Source organism: Scyliorhinus canicula, chromosome 14 (assembly GCF_902713615.1).
Source record: "Scyliorhinus canicula chromosome 14, sScyCan1.1, whole genome shotgun sequence".
In the NCBI taxonomy this organism is placed as follows: domain Eukaryota; kingdom Metazoa; phylum Chordata; class Chondrichthyes; order Carcharhiniformes; family Scyliorhinidae; genus Scyliorhinus; species Scyliorhinus canicula.
In genome coordinates, this window is record NC_052159.1 from 73394573 (window position 1) to 73416376 (window position 21804).

General features: G+C 43.8%; 1 protein-coding gene across 11 annotated transcripts in view; it reads right to left on the reverse strand.

Annotated features, from left to right (window-relative positions):
- Positions 1 to 21804, reverse strand: part of LOC119977609 (mitogen-activated protein kinase kinase kinase kinase 4) — a 399419-nt gene that overhangs the window by 151497 nt on the left and 226118 nt on the right. For 10 of the 11 annotated variants that reach the window (XR_005463235.1, XM_038818739.1, XM_038818736.1 and 7 more), the window contains exons 5-7: positions 8837 to 8947; positions 4571 to 4661; positions 3012 to 3142 (exon numbers count right to left, since the gene is read on the reverse strand). Coding sequence is in view for 9 of the 11 variants with exons in the window: in XM_038818739.1 (XP_038674667.1) it covers positions 3012 to 3142; positions 4571 to 4661; positions 8837 to 8947 (333 nt within the window). In the remaining 2 variants the exon portion in view is untranslated. Of the gene's footprint in view, positions 1 to 3011; positions 3143 to 4570; positions 4662 to 8836; positions 8948 to 21804 lie in introns of those variants that run through there. The other variant, XM_038818740.1, reaches the window with a different exon arrangement.

Here is a 21804-nt window from a genome sequence, read left to right on the forward strand (position 1 = left end):
AAAACAGTAAGTAATTATAGAAATATAATTTACTTAATTTTAAGTTATTTATGGACCAGAAAACACACCGGCCCAGAAACTTTGGACTCCGGGGGTTCTCTCAGAAGTCCCCACACAAGGACTGCTCGACAATTGCCCAGGATGTTCAAACCCCAGATGGACGACTACCCTGCACTGGGAACCAACTGATACTCCGATTTATATCAGAGGCTTCGGATGATTCAGGCTCGCTTAGCAGAATAGTTACCAAGGAAATGTTTAGAAGGACAAAAGCACTTCTAACTTCTAGGTAATGATACTTGGAACACCCCTGAACCCGCCCGACTACACCACCCTAGCCACCACTGATCCCACCCAACTACAACATACCTCTCACTTAACACCCCGGCTACAGCCCCCACCCCTCCACTGGATCCCCACGCTACACCCCTCAACTACATTTGTCACACCCCCCAGCCCCAACTTCCTCCAACCCACCAACTTCCCCCCATCTCACAATTACCCCTCAACCCCCGAGAACCCCACCCACTAACCTCCCCTCACCCTTCCTGCACTATCCTGCCTCATCGCCCACTCTCACCCACCCCCCAACCCAAGGACCTTTAAACATAACTACATGACAGAAGAAATAGCTGTTGTAAAAAAAAGGACATGGCTTCACTTCCCCTCGACACTGCTGTCTCGGGTTTTTTCTCGCCAGGCCCAAGTTGGAAGGTTGGACGAGAAATGTGCAGCTCCAACTCAGGTAAGCAACGAGAAGTAGAGTAGAAATCTAACTGTGACTGCCTCTCCTCGGACTTTCTAGCACGATAGGTAGCATAAATCTCTGCACCATAGCTGACGAAGAGTAAAAAGTGGCCACCACTGTACATGGCATTTCAACTTCATTACTCAATCAACAAGCTACTGTTAAATGGTGGTGCAGCCTTTTTTCTCCAACATTTGGAGTTTAGAATTTTTTTAAAATCTGGAACAGTATTTGACTGCACAGTTTGAGACAAAAGCCAATGTAAATGAGTTGCACCACTTTGCTATAAACATTAAAACCAACCCACAATGGGACAGCACAACACATCAGTGAACTGTGAAGAAAACAAATTCAGTCACACAAACACTCATGATCACCTCCAATCTGTGGGGGTAAAAAAATGCTATTCCCTGGGGGTAATTCTGGAGAGCATGGGCTATTCGCAGCAAGCTCCATGTGGTCAGTTAGGGTTAGGGTTAGGGTTGCCAAAACAGCATTGACAAAGTCAGTCTGGAATACCCCTTTGACTTCTCAGCGGAAAAAAAGCATTTAATCAAGAAAAATATAAAATACAGTTAGTGTCAGTATCCAAGGATCCCATTTTTTAAAAACAAACATTTTGCTCCTGCTCGCTATACAGATAATCTTCATTAGGCTGGGTGCACACAGACAGGATTGAAAAAGGCAGGATTGGGCCTGGTAGTGGTAAATCCCCCAACACCCAGATGACAAGCCAGCTCAGATGTGAATCATGGTCAATTAAGAAAACAAAACGTTAGGAAATATCCAATAATCAAGGAATTGCATCCCAATGTAACAAAGTAGTCAGGATAGTAAAGGACAAAATCAATGACGTGTGCAGCTATGACTTTAATTTCATTTCTGTGGTGGCTTGATTTTAACAAAACAAAATAAACCCTTAAGCTTTTTTGCATTCGGTTGTGGGTTCGGCTAACAGTAATCTGTAAGCAAACTCTGCGGCAAAAAATTATTTTTACTCAAAAAACAAAATGCTGGAAATGCTCAGCATCTGTAGAGAGAGAAACAGAGTTAACATTTCAAGCTAAATGTGACTCCTCTTCGAAACTGACGTACAGTGGAAATGCATTGGGTTTCATGCCAATGGAAGGTGTGGGGAGAGAACAATATGAAAGGTCTTGTATAGGGTAGAGGGCAGTAGAGGGTAAATAACAAATGTGCCATGGATCAAAAGGCACAGGGAGAGGTAATGGCTGGAGTAAAGAACTAAAGTATTGGCCCACAGTGAGCAAAGTGTTAATGGCAGAATAATGAAAAGCTCGATCGGAAAACAAAAATATTCAAAACAAGATGCACAGTGACATATTAAAAAAATAAAACAATCAAAATGAAAGACAAACGGCGCGATTCTCCCAGACAGGGAGAAATCGTAAGGCTGGCGTCAAAACCGGGCGGGTTTGACGCCAGCCTCCCCCTCCCCGACCGGGAACCGATTCTGGTCCCCGGTCGGGGCTAGTATGCCGCGGCCGTGAACTCCGGCATCGCGGGCTTAATGAATTTCGTTAAGCCCGCTTGCCAGAGTTTGCGCCGGCTGACGCGTCACATGACGTCAGCCGCGCATGCGTGGATTGGAAGACTCCAACCCGCGCATGCGCGGATGACATCATCGCGCATTTGCGCGAAACCCGTGGTACTGCCGTGCCAATCGGTGCCATGGTTTTCAAAATCGGGACTTTACGGCCGTTTTTACGAACGGCCAGACCAGGTGTGTTTGCCGTTCGTAAAAACAGCCGTAAAGGGCTTGGACTTCGGCCCATCGGCCAGCTGAGAATCGCTGCTGGCCGTAAAAAAACGGCGACAGCGATTCGTGTCGGGCGTGGGGGGGGGGGGGGGGGGGGGGGGAATAGTGGGAGGGCGTCAGACTAGCGTGGCCGTAAAAATTTACGAACCCCGCTATTCTCCGCACTGTCGTGAGTGCGGAGAATTGCGCCCAAAGTTCCTGGCCTGAAATTGTTAAACTCAATGTTGAGTCCATAAGGCTGTAAAGTGCCTAACTGGTAGATAAGGAGCTGTTCCAGCAGGCCAAAGATTCATATGTAAGCCAGGTGGTGAATTAAAATGGCAAGCAATCAGAAGATTACATGTGAGCAGAGTGGTTTCACAAAGTGAAGATCCAATCTCATCATTTGTATTACATTCGCAGAAAAGTAGATCTTTAATAGGTCTCATAACATCAAAAAGAGGAAGACCCAAATACGGAAGCAAAAAAAAACACACAACTTACTCTGTAATCATACGTTGCGTCAGGATTCTCATCACAAGCAATGACCTCTGGTGCCATCCAGTAGGGTGTCCCAATAAACGTATTTCTTCTACCAACAGTTCTGTCCAATTGTGCACTGACACCAAAATCCACTGTAATGAAAGATTTAGGGCACATCGTAACCACCATAGTTAGAACATGAACATACAAATTAGGAGCAGGAGTAGGACACAGCCCCTCGATCCTGCTCCACCTTTCAATAATATCATGGCTGATTGTGACCTCAACCCCACATTCCTGCCTACTACTGGCAACCTTTTACCTCCTTGTTAATCAATAATCTATTTATCTCTGTTTGATAAAGATTCAACAATTCTGTTCCCACTGCCTTTTGAGGAAGGGAGTTCCAGAGACTCATGACCCTCAGAGAAAAACAGACAATGAATAGCAGGATCGTTTTGCTTAAAGTGAGCTAGCTGTGCACAAACTTCATATTCATCTCATTTATAAGCATCAGAGTGTTGAATTTCTGAACTGATTTCCCAATCTCACTAACTATAATAAAACGATCAAAGAATACATGGAGGAATAACATAAATGTTCATTTACATTGTTTCCCTGGAATTACCAATGGTATGGTAGATAATTTGAAGACCGACCCCAGAAATTATCATACAAATGCAAGCAGCTCCATTCCATTCACGTGGGAAATTATATTACAGTATAGCCTGCATATCATGAGGACTAATTAACAATCAACACTTGTACTAATGATACATTATGGATGAGTAGGCATTCATGGAGTGATGAATCTTGCACTTTATTTTGTTGTGCAAATTCCCCCTCAATTCAAAAGTGAATCAAGCAGGTATTTGGAAAGAGGGATAATTCTCGGTTATGACATCCGTCAAGTTCCAAGAAATTCCCATGTGACCCAAGATTGTTATGAAGACGAAAATTGAAGCAAAAAGTAAATAGACAGCTAATTGGTTACTGAATTACAGCTGGGTCCTTGAAGCAAAATCAGTTGGCGGAAAACAGACAGTTCAGAACAAAACTTACGTTTCAGAACACAGAAAACGTGAGGGGAGCAAGCAAATATTTCGCCAATAGATCAGTTTTCTGTTTGGCAGTAAGAAGTATAACTCCAGGCATTCCGGGTGAGACATGTGTGCAAGCTGAGTATTTGTATTAGAGAATAATGTGTGTTCGTTGGTCGATTAAGGGGAAACTCAAGAAAGCTACGCCATCAGGACTGTTGTGGTTCGAGTGTGAAAAGGTTCAGTAGGTGTACACCCCATCAGTGTCTGGGACTTTGGATGAATTCTGGTTTCAGTTGCTGATGAATGCAACTCATAATTAAATGGAAATCAAGAGATCCTACATTCTAAACACAAACTGCATTGCAAGTGGTAAGGAAAGTAGACTAATACTTTTGCACCTTCCATCCAACATCGTGCATATGTATACATTATTCTGCTTATTGTTTATGAACTTGCGTTATCTATCTCAGGAACATGTTTAAAACTGATGAGTTACTTTAAACTTCAGGCTTCCTGTTACCATTGTTAGTTACATACCCAGTTTCACTTCAGCATTTTCTGTCAGCAATACATTCTGCCCTTTGATATCACGATGAATGACATGGTGTATATGAAGATGCGATAGGCCCTAAACACAAAAGAAAAAGTATGCAGATAATTTATATTTTTATCTAAATGCAATTTATGCAAGGGGGAATATTAGTACCACTAGATTGGCTTGATTCCAAATTTTCCTTACATTTATTTTTCAAAATTGTCACATAGGGCGAGTGTGTCACTGGTAAGGTTAGCATTTGTTGCCCAACCTTAAGTACCCTCAAGAAGGTGGTGATGAGTCACCTTCTCAAACTGCAGCAGTCCATAAGGAATAGTTACACCTGCAGACTATTACGAATAAAGGCTCAAGGTTTTGATCCAGCAACAGTGAAGGAATGGCAATATAGTCCCAAGTGAGGATGTTATGGGGCTTGGAAGGGAACTTGCAGATGATGGTCCCTGCTCCTCTTGAACTTTTGGAGGCAGACGTCTCTGGTGAACTGGCGAGTTGCTGCAGCGTCTCATGTAGATACAACACACACTACTGCCATCGTTTACCAGTGAAGGAGGGAATGAATGCTTAAGATGGGATGTCGGTCAAGTAGGCTGCTCTATCCTCGATGATGTTGACTTTCTTTAGTGTTTTAGTGTTGTTGGTGCCCACTCCATTGAGGAAAATTAAAGTCCCAGATTAACATAGGCTGCTCTTTCCCATTTGAGAGAGAGCTGGCTGGTGGTGGTCACCCTACCTCAGACGAGGGCAAGGTTAAGAAGGCAGTGTCTTCATGAATAACCTCAGCCAGTAGGGGAATTGAACCCATGCTGTTGGCATCGCTATGCACCACAAACCAGCCATCCAGCCGAAAATAGAGGATATTCCATCACAAACCTGACTTGCACCTTGTAGATGGCGGACAGGCTTTGGGGAGTCACGTTGAGTTATTTGCCAAAGAATGTCTAGCTCTGGCATGACCATTGAACATAAACTATTCTAAAACCCACTTATTAAAAATAATAAACCGGGACACATAGCAATTTTAAAAACAGAGATCAGATTTTACTGGAGAGTTTCAGTTGTAACCAAGACAGAATCTAACATTGACATTTTATAACAGCTATAGGATTAGTCTTTTAAGATTAGCATAGAATTCTGAAACCGTATCTATACACCTATATCTGGAACTGCTGAGATGGAAATGGGTGGATTTCATATTAAATTCAGATGCTGCACAGGTCTTTCAAATTGAAACCAGTTTCATGTGCTGTCCATAAAAGTAGTAATAATAATAATAATAATAATAACAACAACAACATCATTCTGGACAGACTACAACCAAGAAAGGAAACAATCAGATTTTATGCGATGCCTGGATTACCTCTGCATTTTAAATACATTTCAAAGTCTGAAGGAGATGACAAATGCAGCTGACCCAGAGTGATAATTTGTATTCTGAGAATATTTCTGTGAAGCGAAAAGTTTGGAAAGTAATTTTGACAGGTCTTTCTAATTTGAAAGATGTGGAACTGCAGAACAAAATTCTTACAAAGAACAAATCAATTTTTTTGTTTTCTGAGCAGTATGGTGCATCCAATTTGGTTTGTGTTCCATTATCACTAATAGGCCCAGAAACCACAAGATTAGATGATTAATCTAATCAATTGTTCACTTTCTGCAAATTTCACACATACTCCCTTTAAAGGTTTGAACACAGGCCAAAGTACAGAAGCATGACTCTCCAAAGGATAACTCAGATGCTTGAAATCTGAAATAAGAAGACATGCTCGTCAGGTCAGGCAACATCTGTACACAGCGGGCTCGATTTAGAGGCCAGGACCTGTGGAACCGGAACAGGGTGTGGCTGGTAGATCCTGGGATCCCCAATGGTCGTAACACTTTGCGAGATTTCAGGATCTGAATCCTGCCCACAATGGGCAGGACCCAGTCTCGCACGGTTAAGTGAGTTGAAAAACTGAGTTAACCACGCTGACATTGGATCGAACGACCATCCGGTATCTACCAGCCTTGCCGAGGAGAGCACAGTCAGGCACCACATAGCCCTGATCCCCACAAACAGGGATCAGGTGGAACGGCACTTGGAAGTGGGGGGGGGTGTCTACAAGGCAATCGGAGGCCCCGGGTGCCCGGCTTCTGGGCAGAGTGGCACCCAGGCACTGCTGGTACCACCTGGGCCTGTCAGGGTGCCCAGGAGGCCCTGCCATGTCTGGCAGGGGCACTGCCAGTGTGCCAAGATGGCATTTTGCCCACCATCAGGCCCAGGGGCGCCCTGCCTGTATGAGGTGGGTGGGAGGGGGCACGATCCCTTCTAGGTGAGAAGGTGCATTGGGGGATTCAGAGGTCACCATGGGGGGGGGGGGGGGGGGGGGGGGGGGGGGTTGGAAGATCAGGACGCTATGTATAAATTGCACCCCAATATCTCCCTGCACTGAGGAGCTCTGCTCACCAGAGCTCCACAGTTCAGGAAATGTGACTGAGTGCAGCCTTGATGGGCTAGAAAAAAAAGACAAAGGGCCATTTAGATAAGAGGGTTGTTCCTTTTTTTAAAATTAAATCGATCATGCCCAGAGAAACAGAGTTAATGGACGCAAATCTCCCCAAAGTTTACCAAGTGTCATCTCCGGCGGGAAAAGCAGTGCGATTCCCACTTTGTGGGTCACCATGATTTTGATCGCAAGAAAAAGTCATTTTTTTTTTGAAGGGAGTGCATTTTACACCAGCATTTAGAGGGTGGGGCCTAAAGACACCAGCAGGTTTGGCTACTTAGAGATCGAGGCGCCATTTTGAAAGGGCACACCGAAAGTAGGAGGGACCTGCCCACCCGCCCCAAAATGAGCGATCCTCAGCTCTGGGGATTCCAAAGGCCCCATCCCAGGTTGGCACTGCCAGGTCACTGTCTAGCCATGCCCCTGACCACCTGGGGGGTACAAAGGCCTCTCGAGCCCCCAGCATGGTCAACACATCTATCCAGAGAATTCAACAGTGGCTACGAGAAGGTTCTGATTGAGGAACACTTGAAATTACATGTTGTGCCAGCTGCTTCTATTGCAGAAAACTACCTCCAGTACAGGCATACTGATCAGATATAAAAGGTTGAAAAAGACCGTCTTTGAAAGAAATGCAGCCCTGCTCTTACTCGGAAGCACTTCAGACTTGAAAATGACCCTTCATGAAAAAAATGCAGTCAGACAGATCCCCTGCTCAAGAGAGGAACCACTTTAGAGTTATGAACCTTGAAGTGCTATAAAAGCCAGCACAGCTAATCCCTCCTTTGAGGACCCTTCAGCTGTCAATCAAGAGACTTGTAAAAGTCAACAGGATGTGAAATGGAATATAAACAAGTACAAAGGGACAAAAGTAATAATACTGCAGCAGTGAAACTCAGAGCCCATTGAAACTTCAAGGGGAGTGAAATGCTTCCCCAAAAGAGATGAGCTGCAGAATGGCGGTGTTGTGTGAGAGGATTTTAGGACAGACAGGCAGCAGCTGCGCTTTGCCCTATCATGGGGCGTTAAATATAAAAGAAAGCAGGCTTCACAGACCCAAAGTGACCCCCATCCCAGGGAAGACTGCCAAACTGCCCCCTCCAACCCTAGTTCAAGCCCACAAATCCTCCGCTCCCTTGAAAGGCACTGACATGGCACTTGGCCAGTGCCTGCTGTGCCCTTGTGCCCTGGAATTAAGTGGAGGGGTTACTTGCGTCCTTGCTCCCCTCTGTCCATGTCCCCGCTTTTATGAACCTGCAGTCAATTGTGCCCATGGCAGCAACATGTCGGGAGGCCACTGTATTCAACTTCAATCTCACTAATGAGATTAAAATGAATGCAAATGAGTTTGATCAGGTTCTTGCCCTTTCAGGGCGAGATCCTGACCATGCCAGCTAGAGCAGGCCAAGTGCAGTGGGAACTATTTAACAACTGGTGCAAATCCCACTTCAGGCCTCTCCCAGAATTGTCCCAATGTGCCGAGATTTGCACCGGGCAGAGAACCGCCCCCAATGCTTCAGGTCGATGTTCTAATGAAATATCATCGAACTGAAATCTTACATTATTTCTCTCCACAGATGCTGCCTGTCTAGCCGAGTAGATACATCTGTCTTCAATCTGTAAAGGATACGTTGATATTAACTCTGCCAAATTATAGCAATGGGAATAGCTATTCCTTCACTTTAATAACCTGTGGTCTTTCACATTTGTCATCAACACCTGCACACAATCAGCCTTTGGATTCTGTACAAGATTCATGCTCACCCGAAGTATCTCTCTGCAGATGTATGCAATCCAGTCTTCCTTCAAAGAATTTCCTTTTGTGTTTTTAACCAAGTCTGTAATGGATCCAGCACCACAGAACTCCATGACAAGCTGTTTAAATAAAAAAAAAATAACTTACTTCAGTTATGCAAATAAGATCTTATTTACATACTGTACCTGTCAAAGATTTTTCCCCCATTGTCTCATGAAGATCAACAAAAGTACAAAACTACTGCTTTTAATATTCCTTTATAAAGTGCTTTGCATTGTGATGTGGCCAACTTATAGAAATTGATAAAGGTTGGAAATAAAACATGGAACAGGACATAAAATGAGAATGAATGGGTTATTTTCAAGATTATAACTACTGGCACGTCACAAGGATCAGTGCTGGGGTCTCAGCCATCTATCATCTACATAAATGACTTAGATGAGGAGACCAACTCTAATGTACTTCAAATTTTCCAGGTGGAAAACTAAGTTGCGAGGAATGAACAATAAGTCTGCAAATAGATAGACAGGTTAAGTGAGTAGGTGCCAGATGGAATGGAATGTTGTTTAGGGTATTAGTTTTGATGGGAAGAATGGGAAACAGGGCTAAATTAAAACTTATTAAATGCTGGTGTTGAGGGTGATTGGATGTCCAGGCATATTAAAAAAAAACTAACATGCAGGTCCCCCAAGCAATTAGAAACGTAAATGAAATGTTGGTCTTCAATACAAAAGGTTGGAGTACAAGAGTAAAGAAGTCTTGCTGCAACAGTACTGAACATTAGTGAGACCACTCCTGGAATAGCACTCCTGTACAATTTTTGACTCCTTGTCGAAGGTTTCATTGAATGTCAAGGGGAGATGGTTAGATTCTCTCTTGTTGGAGATAGCCATTTCCTGCCTTTTGTATAGAACCAATGTTACTTATTAGCACAAGCCTGAAATGTTGTCCATATTTTGTGACATGCAGAAACAAACTGCATCAGTATATGAATAGCTGGAATGGTACTGAACACCTTGCAATCATCAGCAAACATCCTTACATATGACATTATATTGCAGGGAAGGTCATAGATTAAGCAGCTGAAGATAGTTGGGCTGAGGATGTTATCATGAGAAGCTCCTGCAGCAATGTCCATCCCAATCTCATCCCAATCAGGAGAACATAACCCTTTTCTGTGCGAGGGATGACTATAACCATTGGATTTTCTCCCATAATTCCCATTTACTGCAATTTTGCTTGTGCTCCTTGATGTCACACTTGGTTAAATGCTGCCTTCGTGTCAAAAGCAGTCATTCTCAGTTCACCTCTGGGCTCCAGCTCATGCTTGGGTCTGTAAAAGAGGTCTGAAGCAGAGTTGCCGTGGTGGAACCTAAACTTGGCATGAATTAGTAATTTATCGCTGAGCAAGTGCCATTTGTTAACACCAGCAACAAAACACACCATCGCTTTGTTGATGATTGAGAGCAGACCAAACTGATAAGGCAGTATTGGGCCAGATTAGATTTTTCCTGCATTTTGTGGAGCAGACATTCCTGAACAAATGTGACCATTGTGGAGTAGATGCCAGCGTTGCAGACTACCAGAAGGATGTGGAGGCTTTGGAAAGGGTGCAGAGGAGGTTTACCAGGATGTTGCCTGGTCTGCCGGGTTTTAGTTATATGGAGAGGCTGAATAGACTCGGACTGTTTTCATTAGAAAGATGGAGATTGTGGGGTGACCTGATAGAGGTCTACAAGATTATGAGGGGTATGGATAAAATGGATGGGCAGGCACTCTTTCCCAGGGTGGAATGGTAGTCACCAGCAGACATAGGTTAAGGCCCATAGAGCAAAGTTTAAAGGAGATGTGCGAGGCACGTTTTTTACGCAGAGGTTGATGAGGGCCTGGAAAGCGTTGTCAGGTGAGGTTGTGGAAGCAGATACATTAATGGTGTTCAAAAGGCATCTTGACAAACACATGGCTAGGATGGGTAGAGAGGGATAAGGCACAATTAAGTGCTGAGGGTTTTTTGGCAAAGATTAGTACCATGACCAGTCCAGGCTTGGAGGGCCGAAGGCTGTTCCTGTGCTGTATTGTTCTTTGGTCTTGGATTGGAAAAAGGCTAGTGTAATGTCCTGGTTTAAAAGGCAAGAAAGCTTGTATGCAGGTGCAGCAGATAATTGGAATTTTGGCGTTCATTGCTGCTGAAATAGAGTATTAAGTAGGGAGGTGCTGTTGCAACAGTGTAGGGCATTGGTGAGAGTGCACCTGGAGTACTGTACAGAGTTGTGGTACCCCTTACTTGAGGAAGCATGAAAATACATCAGAGACGGTTCACTGGATTAATTTCAGGGTGAAGGACAGGTCTTATGAAGAGAGGTTGAGCAGTTTAGGCCTATACTCGCTGGAGTTCAGAAGAATGAGAGAAGAGCTAATGGAGGTTTATAAGATGCCAAAGGAGATTGACAGGGTAAATGTAGTGCGGATGTTTCCTCTTGTGGGACATTCTAGAACAAGAAGACCGAGTTTTAGACTAAAGGGTGGCAGATTTACTACAAAAATTAGGAGGAATTACTTAACTCAAATGGGTCATGAATCTGTGGAATTCTCTATCCCTTAGCGCAGTGGATGCCAGAAACAAATTTGAGATGATAGATAGGTTTTTAATTGGTAGCGGGATGTGGGATTTTGGGAAGCAGGCAGGAAGGTGGAGATGAGACAGAGGTGAGATCAGTCATGATTGTATTGAACATCAGAGCAGATTCGAAGGGCTGAATTGCCCACTCTTGCTCCTAGTTCTTATGTTCTATATTCAACTAGTCTGTGGGATAGATCTCCCAATTTTCACAAGTCCCCAGATGTTAGTGCAGAAGACTTTGCAGGGTCAACTGGGTGGTGTGTGCCTTGTAATTTGTCATCTAGATCAGTGCTGGGCTACCCATCTGGTTTTATTCTGGTCAATTTTTCTATAACAGTTTGGTAGGCATTTTGGAGAGCATTTGGTGTCAAGTCACTTTGCTGTGGATCTGCACAGACCATGGACGCAATCTACCGGCCGCAATGCGCCCAAAAGGCGCTACAGCAGATGCCTGGAGATCCCTCTCCTGGGAGAAACCCCGTTCACCACACCTCGTGAGATCTAACGCGATCTGAATCCCGCCCAGTGTGGGCTGAATCACTATTTTGTAAATCTGCATATTAGAGCGAGACAGCTAGTCTCACTCCAAAATGCACTCCCCTGATCTACCCAAGGCATTGGGATCTAACCCCTTCACCTCGGATACCTCAGGTGAGTGCCGTTCAATGCTGGTCTCCACAAACTGCGACCGCAAAGAACAGCACTTTTGGGGGACTCCCAGGGGATCAGGAATTCCCAGGTGCTTGCCCTCTGGGCAGGTTAGCACCCTAGCACTGATGGGCATCTTGGCACTTCCAACCTGGCACCCACACACTACCACCCGAGTGCCAGCCTGTTGGTGCCTGGGTGACACTGCCAGCTGGAAGCAGCACTGCCAGGTGCCGGGCTAGCCATGCTAAGGTGCCAGACTGGCAATTTTCCCACAGTGGGGATCGGGCCCAGGGGTGCGCTGTGTGTGAAGTGAGTTGTGGGGTTCGCATTGCCGGGGAGGGTGAAAAAGAGCAAAGCTCCTCAGTGCAGGAAGTGGGTCTCAGAGCCTTGCTGATGCCCCGAAATGAAACGGTGTCCCGGTGTTTCTCAGCGCCGAGAGCGCCAGGAAACACCCAGCTAAACGTGCTCTTCATGGGACTCCTTTCCAATTTGGTTAGATCACACCCCATGCACGGTAGCACTGTAGTTAGCATTGTTGCTTCACAGGGCCAGGTCCCAGGTTCGATCCCCGCTTGGGTCACAGTCTGCACGTACTCCCCATGACTGTGTGGGTTTCCTCCGGGTGCTCCGGTTTCCTCCCACAAGTCCCGAAAGATGTGCTTGTTATATGAATTGGTCATTCTGAATTTTCCTTCTGTGTACGCGAACAGGCGCCGGAGTGTGGCGACTAGGGGCTTTTCACAGTAACCCCATTGCAGTGTTAATGTAAACCTACTTGTGACAATAAAGATTATGTAGAGACCAGACCAGGTAAGAACAGCAAATTTTGTTCCTTAATGTATTTTAATGAACTCAGAGGGTTTGTACAATAAAGTAGTTTCAGGGTCGTCATTATGAAGCCAAGCATTTTTTAAATTCCAGATTTATTAATTAATTGCAGTGGTGGTGGACTTGAACTAGTGTTCCTTGTCGAGCAAGATTATCACTAGCCTACTGTTGGCTTATTATTCCATAAATAAAGGTTCACCAGATTGATTTCTGGGGTGAGGGAGTTGTTTCCCAAGTAGAGATAGTGTCACAAGAATGTGGTGTGTGTGATGTGGAACATTAATGTTTAATTTTATCAGCTATATGTATTGAACGTCTCTAAAAGGACTTTTGCCAAGCAAAAACAAGGACTTTAAAATAGCTGCTATTTTGCATTTATAAAGCCACATTCCTCACTATAGAGTCATCAAGTCTGTCGAATTCAAAGGCAGTGGCATTCCCTTGGAGATGTAAAAATCTCCTTTCCATGTTATCAAGGGGAAAATGGACAATTCAAGGAGTTCAGCTGAGATGTTAATATTCCATCACCTTTGAGTATCACAATGGCTAACCGGATACAAGGAGCTAATCATCTGACCGGTTGGAGGCCACTATTGATCTATAGAGTTTCCAACAGGTGAGGGAGAATCCCACTGCCAGAAAAGACAATGACTGTGCAGCTGGAAATCCAACAGCCATCTTTACTGCCAAGTGTAGAAAAGCACAGTTCAAGCTGCTAAAATCAGTAAGGAGTCATTTGCAGAATAGATCAGCAATAACATTTCTCTCTCTCTGCTATATTCTAGTTTGATGCCTTATACACTTTGGACTACATCACAGAGATAGAGTACTTCAATCAAAAGGAACTTAAGTGTCACAGCATCCACTTTGGAAAAAGACAGGTTATGGCTGAAACAAGATTGTTGTCTCCAGAAAATTAACAAATGTCCATCAGTTGCAACACCTGGAATTTCAAGACCACCAAAAGGAACATCAGATCGTATATTCTTTCGGTCTTATGGACTTTAACTCTCATCAGTTCCATGTCCTCCAACCTGTAACTTGTTCCGTTTCCCACACGCGTGTGTGTGTGTGTGTGTGTGTGTGTAGGACAGGCATTTTACCTTTTTAATATGTCTTATTCTTTCAACCAAGTTGAGTTGTTAAACAATAAAACTAACTCTTTACTTGTTAATCCAAGGGATCTGGTTGCTTTATTTCTTCATATGGCCAGGAACACACTGATTGAAAGAATCACAGCTTTTTCAAACTCTATTATGTCAGCCTCGGAATGGAAAAGGGAAATTTATTCACCCCTTCAAACTTGATTAAAACAAGAGGCCTGAACATTTTTGAAGTTTAGAAGGGCGAGAAATATCTCATTGAAATAAGATTCTTAAAGGGCTTGAAAGGGTAGTTGCTGACATTGTTTCCCTGCCTGGAGATTCTAGAGCTGGGGTCACAGTCTCAGGATAGGACTGAGATAAAACATTCCTTCGTTGATTTTTCTGAATCTTTGAAATTCTCTGCCGATGAGCCTCAGGACTTAGTTAATTAGTATATTCAAGACTGAGAGGGAATCAAGGGAATTGTGGATTGGGCAGGAATGCAGAGTTACGGTTGAAAATCAGCCAAGATCTTACTGTATTGTGGCACAGACTCGAGGGACCAAATGGCCTACGCCCACTCCTAATTCATATGTTCTTAAGTATTAGAAAACCCTGTTGTATTATCACATATTCTCTAGTATTGTGGGTAAAAATTCAAAACCAAAAATGTCTTTGAAAACAGACACTGTTTTAAAAAAACATTAACTATCTTTTAAAAAGGATTATGTGTCTTGAAAGACAGATCTGATTTTGCAGCATATGGCATAACATATGTGTCAAGGCCTCCAATGAATGCAGTGCAGGTCACATTGCACAAAGAATTTGCCCACATGTTATCTTTCCTCTGCTGCTTTAAAAGCTTTAAATTGATTATGTCCAAGCACACTATTGTGCAATTTAGCCAAATGGCCAACATTTCTCTCGCTTTGCTTTATTTCATAATAAGTGTCAATTTTTCTTGGTTGGTAACACTTTTGCCTCTGAGCCAGGAGCTTGTAGGCTAAACCAAATTCCAGGATGTGACTATAATCTAGTTCATGTTCTACTATTTTCTGGGATTGGAGCTGCACCATTTCTTTTTGATGAGGCATTAAACAGAGGACCCAAGATAGCCAGATTCCAGGACAGGAATAGGATAATGAGGATTATGTAAATGGTAGTTCATTTTATAACCCAATAAATAGAATATTAGTTATTTTTAGAAAATAACCTATTCCACGGCAGTTTATGCAGAACTCATGAAGGTGAGCATTTAATTTAAATGCTTGAAATGATTATGTGATGGGAAAGTCTTAACACTCCTCCGCAGATATGGCCCTTACTACCTCCTTAAAAAGCCCAACGTTCTATCATTGTTTCTCCTTCAATAGGTAATGATTATTAGGACAAGAACACAACAGATGAGATGAGTGATTAGTTTCATAAATGACAGTAAACAGATTTGCAGTTAGAAAGACTTTATATACAAAAAAGATATAGCTTTGAAGGCTTTAGCTTCATCATTTGACCACTTGAGTATGATTATATTAATCAATTCAGCTGATTATTTTGGTCTTTCTTGGCTGCAGTCTACTTTAACTTAATTTTTCAATATTCTCTGCAGACTCCATCCCACTTTCCATTTAATTTGTTTTCCCCTATTTACAGAGTCTTTACCACAGTTGATGTCAGAGAATCCAAGCCTTATTGAAGGAGCTAGAGTCTGTGAGTACAGCCATAGAGGCAACACAGACACTAAGTATTCTCCCACTGACAGGCAGACTGAGTGGTACAAAAGATTCAGTGGAACAAATTTCGACGACCTGTGTGGATCTTCTCCAGCCAATGGAGAAGACAAGAGAGCAGGACCTTCCAACTCAAAAATAGCTTTGTGTTCTGCTTTATGAATCATCCTACAACTGCAACAGGGTTGTCATATACTATTGAGACAGTGACGGACTGTTGCAAAACCTCCTCTTTGTTCTGAAATATAAGACTTCGAGAGCAATCCTTAAGTATAGTCTGCAACCCCTGTATGTACACCTCTTCCTGCTGTAGGAGATCACAAGTCTCAACTACAAGTCTTATTGATAATATATATTTCAGTTATTGATAATGTATATTAAGTGTATGAAAATGTTTTGGTCTCGAAGAAACATTTTTTAAAAAAACTTTCAGAATACAGAAAATAACAGAAATATTCACTGTTTAAAGTAACTAATTCCGGACATCTATAAAGAACTCATGGGATCAGAAGAAATGCAGACCGAGGAGCTGAAACACAAATGGGAGGAGGAGTTAGGAGGAGAGATAGAGGATGGTCTCTGAACGGATGCGTTGAGTATAGTCAGGGCCCCCACATCATGCGCCAGACTCAGCCTGACACACAATTTAAGGTCGTTCACCGGGCACACATGGCAATGGCCCGGATGAGCAGGTTTTTGTGATAGAAGACAGGTGTTTAAGATGTGCGGGAGGACCAGCAAACCATGTTCATATGTTCTGGGCATGCCAGAAGCTTAGGGGATTCTGGCAGGGGTTTGTGGATGTCATGTCCAAGGTGTTAAAAACAAGGGTGGCACCGAGTCCAGAGGTGGTGATTTTCAGAGTGTCGGAGGATCCAGGAGTCCACGAGGAGAAAGAGGCAGACGTTCTGGCTTATGCCTCCCTGGAAGCCCGGAGATGGATACTATTAGCTTGGAGGGACTCAAAGCCTCCAAGGTCAAGAGACCTGGCTCAATGACATGGCTAGCTTTCTCTCTCTGGAGAAAATCAAGTTCGCCCTGAGAGGGTCAAGTCAGGGTTCTTCCGGAGGTGGCAGCCGTTCGTCGACTTTTTTCGAGAAAATTAACCGTCAGCAGAGAAGGGGTGGGTGGTGTTAGCTTAGATTAGTGTGTAAGAAAGGTGGGACCTGCGAGAGAGGAAGACGGCCTTTGCACTATGTTTATATGTGTATGTACACGGTTTCTTCTGTTATTGTTTACAAAATCACAAATACCTCAATAAAATGTTTTATATTAAAAAAATGTAACTAATTCAACTGACAGGGAATACAACAGTCTAAAAATGCACATACATTAAGCTCAACAGAAATTCTGTGCACACCAATACTATTCTTAAATTTAAAGCTCAAATAGGAACATGCAAGAACTTTTAATTAAAAAGGTCAGGAAATGAGGGGTGAAAATGTAGCTACAGAATGAACAAAAAGATGAACACAGGTGTTTCTAAAAATGGAAAGAAAGCTACAGGGTCCTGAATACAGAGGATTTGAGAGAGATCAGGTGGCCAGATGCCCTTGAAAATCTTTGCTTGTCCAATAAAAAACAATAGGGTTTTAAGAAGCAGATGACATTTTCAAAACAGTGCACAAGATTGTGCGGATACCTTCAATAAGTTGACAATAATTTCTAAAGAATGGTTATACTAAATTGGATTCAAAAGTATGTTAACCCGAATCAAAACTAGATTTCCTGTGCAGACACATACAGATGAGCAAAGCTTTGAAAACTATCGCCCAGATAAATAAGACAACAAAGTGAGCACTAATCTCATGCTGATACGATTGGAATTTTTTTTTAAAGTCAGCAGTATGACGATTGAGGACTTCAATAATACTTTAATTTGTAATGTTACAGTCACAGAACTCAGGATCATTTCCATTACTCAAGCTGAAAGAAATAATAATAATCGTTATTGTCACAAGTAGGCTTACATTAATACTACAATGAAGTTACTGTGAAAATCCCCTCGCCGCCACATTCCGGCACCTGTTCGGGTACACAGAGGGAGAATTCAGAATGTTCAAATTACCTAACAGCACATCTTTCGAGACTTGTGGGAGGAAAGCGGAGCACCCGGAGGAAACCCACGCAGACACAGGGAGAAAGTGCAGACTCTGAAAGATCCAGAAAAAGCGTCATAATTAACACCCATAAGGGTTTGGGTGAATATACATACCTGCCCTTGTGGGTCTAGTTGGTATGCGCCATCTTTCGGCACGACATGGAAAATATTCCATGGGCAGCACGGTAGCATTGTGGATAGCACAATTGCTTCACAGCTCCGGGGTCCCAGGTTCGATTCCGGCTTGGGTCACTGTCTGCGCGGAGGCTGCACATCCTCCCCGTGTGTGCGTGGGTTTCCTCCGGGTGCTCCGGTTTCCTCCCACATTCCAAAGATGTGCAGGTTAGGTGGATTGGCCATGATCAATTGCCCTTAGTGTCCAAAATTGCCCTTCGTTTTGGGTGGGGTTACTGAGTTATGGGGATAGGGTGGAGGTGTTGACCTTAGGTAGGGTGCTCTTTCCAAGAGCCGGTGCAGACTCAATGGGCCGAATAGCCTCCTTCTGCACTGTAAATTCTATGATTCATCAAGAAATATCTCAGGTGATAGTAGACCTGCATTAATCACAAAGACACCTCGTGAACTTGGAGGAGGTCTTGAGGTGATTTTCCAATGCAGGCATATGTCCCAACAGAGAAATGTGTATTGCAGGCAGGCAAAATGATCTATCTAGGGTGCCGGGTAGATAAGATAGGATGGATCCCATGGAGGATAAAGTCAAGGCCATCAAGGAGGCACAAACCCCTCAAAATACAACATTGTTGAAATCATTTTTAGGGCTGATGAATTACTATGGAGAATTCACCCCAAACTTGACCACTTTGTTGTCACCCCTGTAAACGTTACTGAAAAAACATCAAAAGATGATCATGGCAGGCACTGTAGGATGAGGCCCTTGTGAACATAAAACAGCAATTGCTGTCCTCAAATATGCTGGCCCATTATGACTCCAGAAAAGCACTAATACTGATGTGTGATGCCTCTCCGTATGGAGTGGATGCAATCCTCTAATATTGACAGGAAAATGGCACCAAAAAGCCCATTGCATATGCATCCAGGACCCTGGCGGATGCTGAGCGGCGTTATTCACAGATTGAAAAGGAAGGGTTGGTTGTTATTTGTAGTGTGAAATGTTCTGTCAGTGAATCTATGGCCGATATTTTGTAATTATAACAGACCACAAGCTTTGCTGGGGCTTTTCAAAGAAGATAAAGCAATACTCCTCATCCCCTCTTCTCAATTTAACATTGGGCTTTGTTACTGGTGGCATATAAATACTCCCTCAAGTGCTGCCCTGGAGTGAGTTTTGCCAATGCAGATGCTCTGAGTCGGCTCACACTGCCCATGAGCAGAGCCCCTTTGCCACAATTGGAAGAAGTCATCATGGCTTTAAATTTTTTAGGTACCATACCAATATCTGCAAACCAGATTAAAGCTTGGGTCCAGGAGGACCCCACATTGTCCAGGTTGCACCATATGATGCTCAGAGGCGGAATGCAAGGACGCCCACAGATGACATGAAGCCCTTCCTCATGAAAAGGCAGGAACTAAGTCTTGAAGATGGTATTATCCGATGAGGATACGGGGTAGTCATCTCCTGCCCAGGTTGGCACCCAATTCTGATGGAGTAACACAACGGTCACCTCGGGGTATTCAAGTTGAAGATGCTCACAAGGAGCTATGTTTGGTGGCCAAGGCTTAATGCAAATAGAGGACTTGGGGAAGCAATGTCTTTGTGCCAGAAAAACAAGAGGCTCCCACCTTTGGTCTCCTTACACCTATGGTAATGGCCAGGAAGAGCATGGATATGGTGCACTAGTCTGTTCTGAGGGTCAAATGTTCCTCATTCTGGTCGATGCCCATTCGAATTGACTGGAAGTGCATCGCATGGCCTCCACGACTTCCCATGCAACACTAGAAAATCGCCAGCAAAGCTTTTGCACCCATGAGATGCCAGGGGTCCTCGTATCCAATAATGATACCACCTTCACCAGTGGGGAGTTTCGGGCGTTCTTGAAGTCGAACAGGATCAAGCAGATCCGGAGGACGCCGTGCCGTACCGTCAATCGTCCAATGGCCTGGCAGAGCGGGCTATACAGACATTCAACAATGGAATGAAGAAACAGCTACCTGGCTCGATGGACACAAGATTGGCTCGATTCTGGTTTGACTACCGAACACGCCGAACACCACGACGTGAGTCTCCCTGGCAGAATTATTGATGAGACAACGACTGCAGACCAGGCCGAACCCGTTATTTCTTAATATGGCGGGGAAGGTGGAGTCCATGCAGGAGAGCCAAAAGAGGAATTACAAACTAGGAGGCCCAAGAAAATATTTAAAACAGAAGAAGCAGTATACTTACGGACCTTTAGGAATGACTCCATTAGATCCCTGGAGTCATGTTGGAGAAGATAGGATCTGACTTCTATAAAGTCAAAGACTAAGGAAAGGCTGTGAAATAGCACCTGGACCTACTTGAGAGTAGAAGCTTGCTCCAATGGAATCTGGGTTCCCAACGCCAGTTGAAGCCACCTCCAGCAGAATTTCAGTCCATGGGGGACCATAGTGTCATTCTGCCCAACAATGGAACCTTAGAATCTGAGATGGAGATAGAGGAGGCTGTTTTGCCTCCAGAGGCCAGCAAGAACAGAGGTTGAGGTCCCTTCCATAACCTTCAGACTGGTCGAGGAAAGTGAGATCCCCAGTCCACTTCATGCATCCCCCCCCCCCGTCCCCCAATCTGGTTCTAACTGCCACAGACCAGAGGCCTAATGCCAAAAGGTGAAGAGGTCCAATCGCCATCAGAAAGGGGTGAAACAGACTTTAAGGGGGGGATGGATGGTATAACCCTCACAAAGACCACGGGAGATTGCTGATTGATCTCCCTGTGGGCTTCATGGAAACAGACTTCCTACCGTCCCAGGCAGGGATATTTGTTTTGTACGCCATGACTGCGTCTTTACTTGTGTTTAAAAATAAACCTACTTTGTCTTTTAACCTGCACCTCCTGGAATTATTACACCAGCCCTCCCCCAATAACCATCATCTCACTTGTTAGTCAAGAATTTATCCACCTCTACCCTTAAAAATATTCAATGGACCCGTCGTCATCACTTGGTGGGTGAGAGAGTCCAAATGGCTCACAACCCTTAGAAAAAAAATACTTCTTATCTCCATCTTAACCTTTATTTGCAAACTGTGTCCTTTAGTTCTAGTGTCTTCCACAGGGGGAAATATCTTTTTAGCATCCATCCTGTCAAGTCCCCTCATAATCTTATATAAGATCACCTCTCAATCTTCTAAACTCCAATGGATACAAGCCCAGCCTGTCCAACCTTCCCTCATAAGATAACCACTTCCAAATCCCAGGTATCAGTCGAGTGAACCCTCTTTGAACTGCCTCGAACACATTTCTACCCTTTCTTAAATATGGATGGAAAATCTGTCCACAGCACTCCACCTGTACGATTGCAGCAAAATGTGCCAACGTTTGGATTCCATTACCTTTGCAGAGTTGACTTAAAAATAGTGCAAAAATTGGGAGTTTGGCAAGAGTAGAGATTTACTGGCAACATTGGCGTAATGGTGAACCTCTGGATGTGGTATACCCAGATTTCCAGAAGGCTTTTGATAAGGTGCCACATTAAAGACTGGTCCAGGGGATTGGGGATATAGTGCTCGATTGGATTGAGGATTGGCTGACTGACAGAAAGCAGAGGGTTGGGGTAAATGGGTCCTTCTCTGGTTGGCGAACAGTAACTAGCGGGGTGCTGCAAGGGTCAGTCCTTGGACCTCAACTGTTTACAATTTCTAGTAATGATCTGCAGGCAGGGACAGAGTGTAACATAGCAAAACTTGCGGATGATACTAAAATAGGTGGTAAAGCAGGCAGTGAAGAGAAGATACAGGTTTTACAGATGGATATAGATAGTTTAGGAGATTGAGCCAAAATTTGGCATAT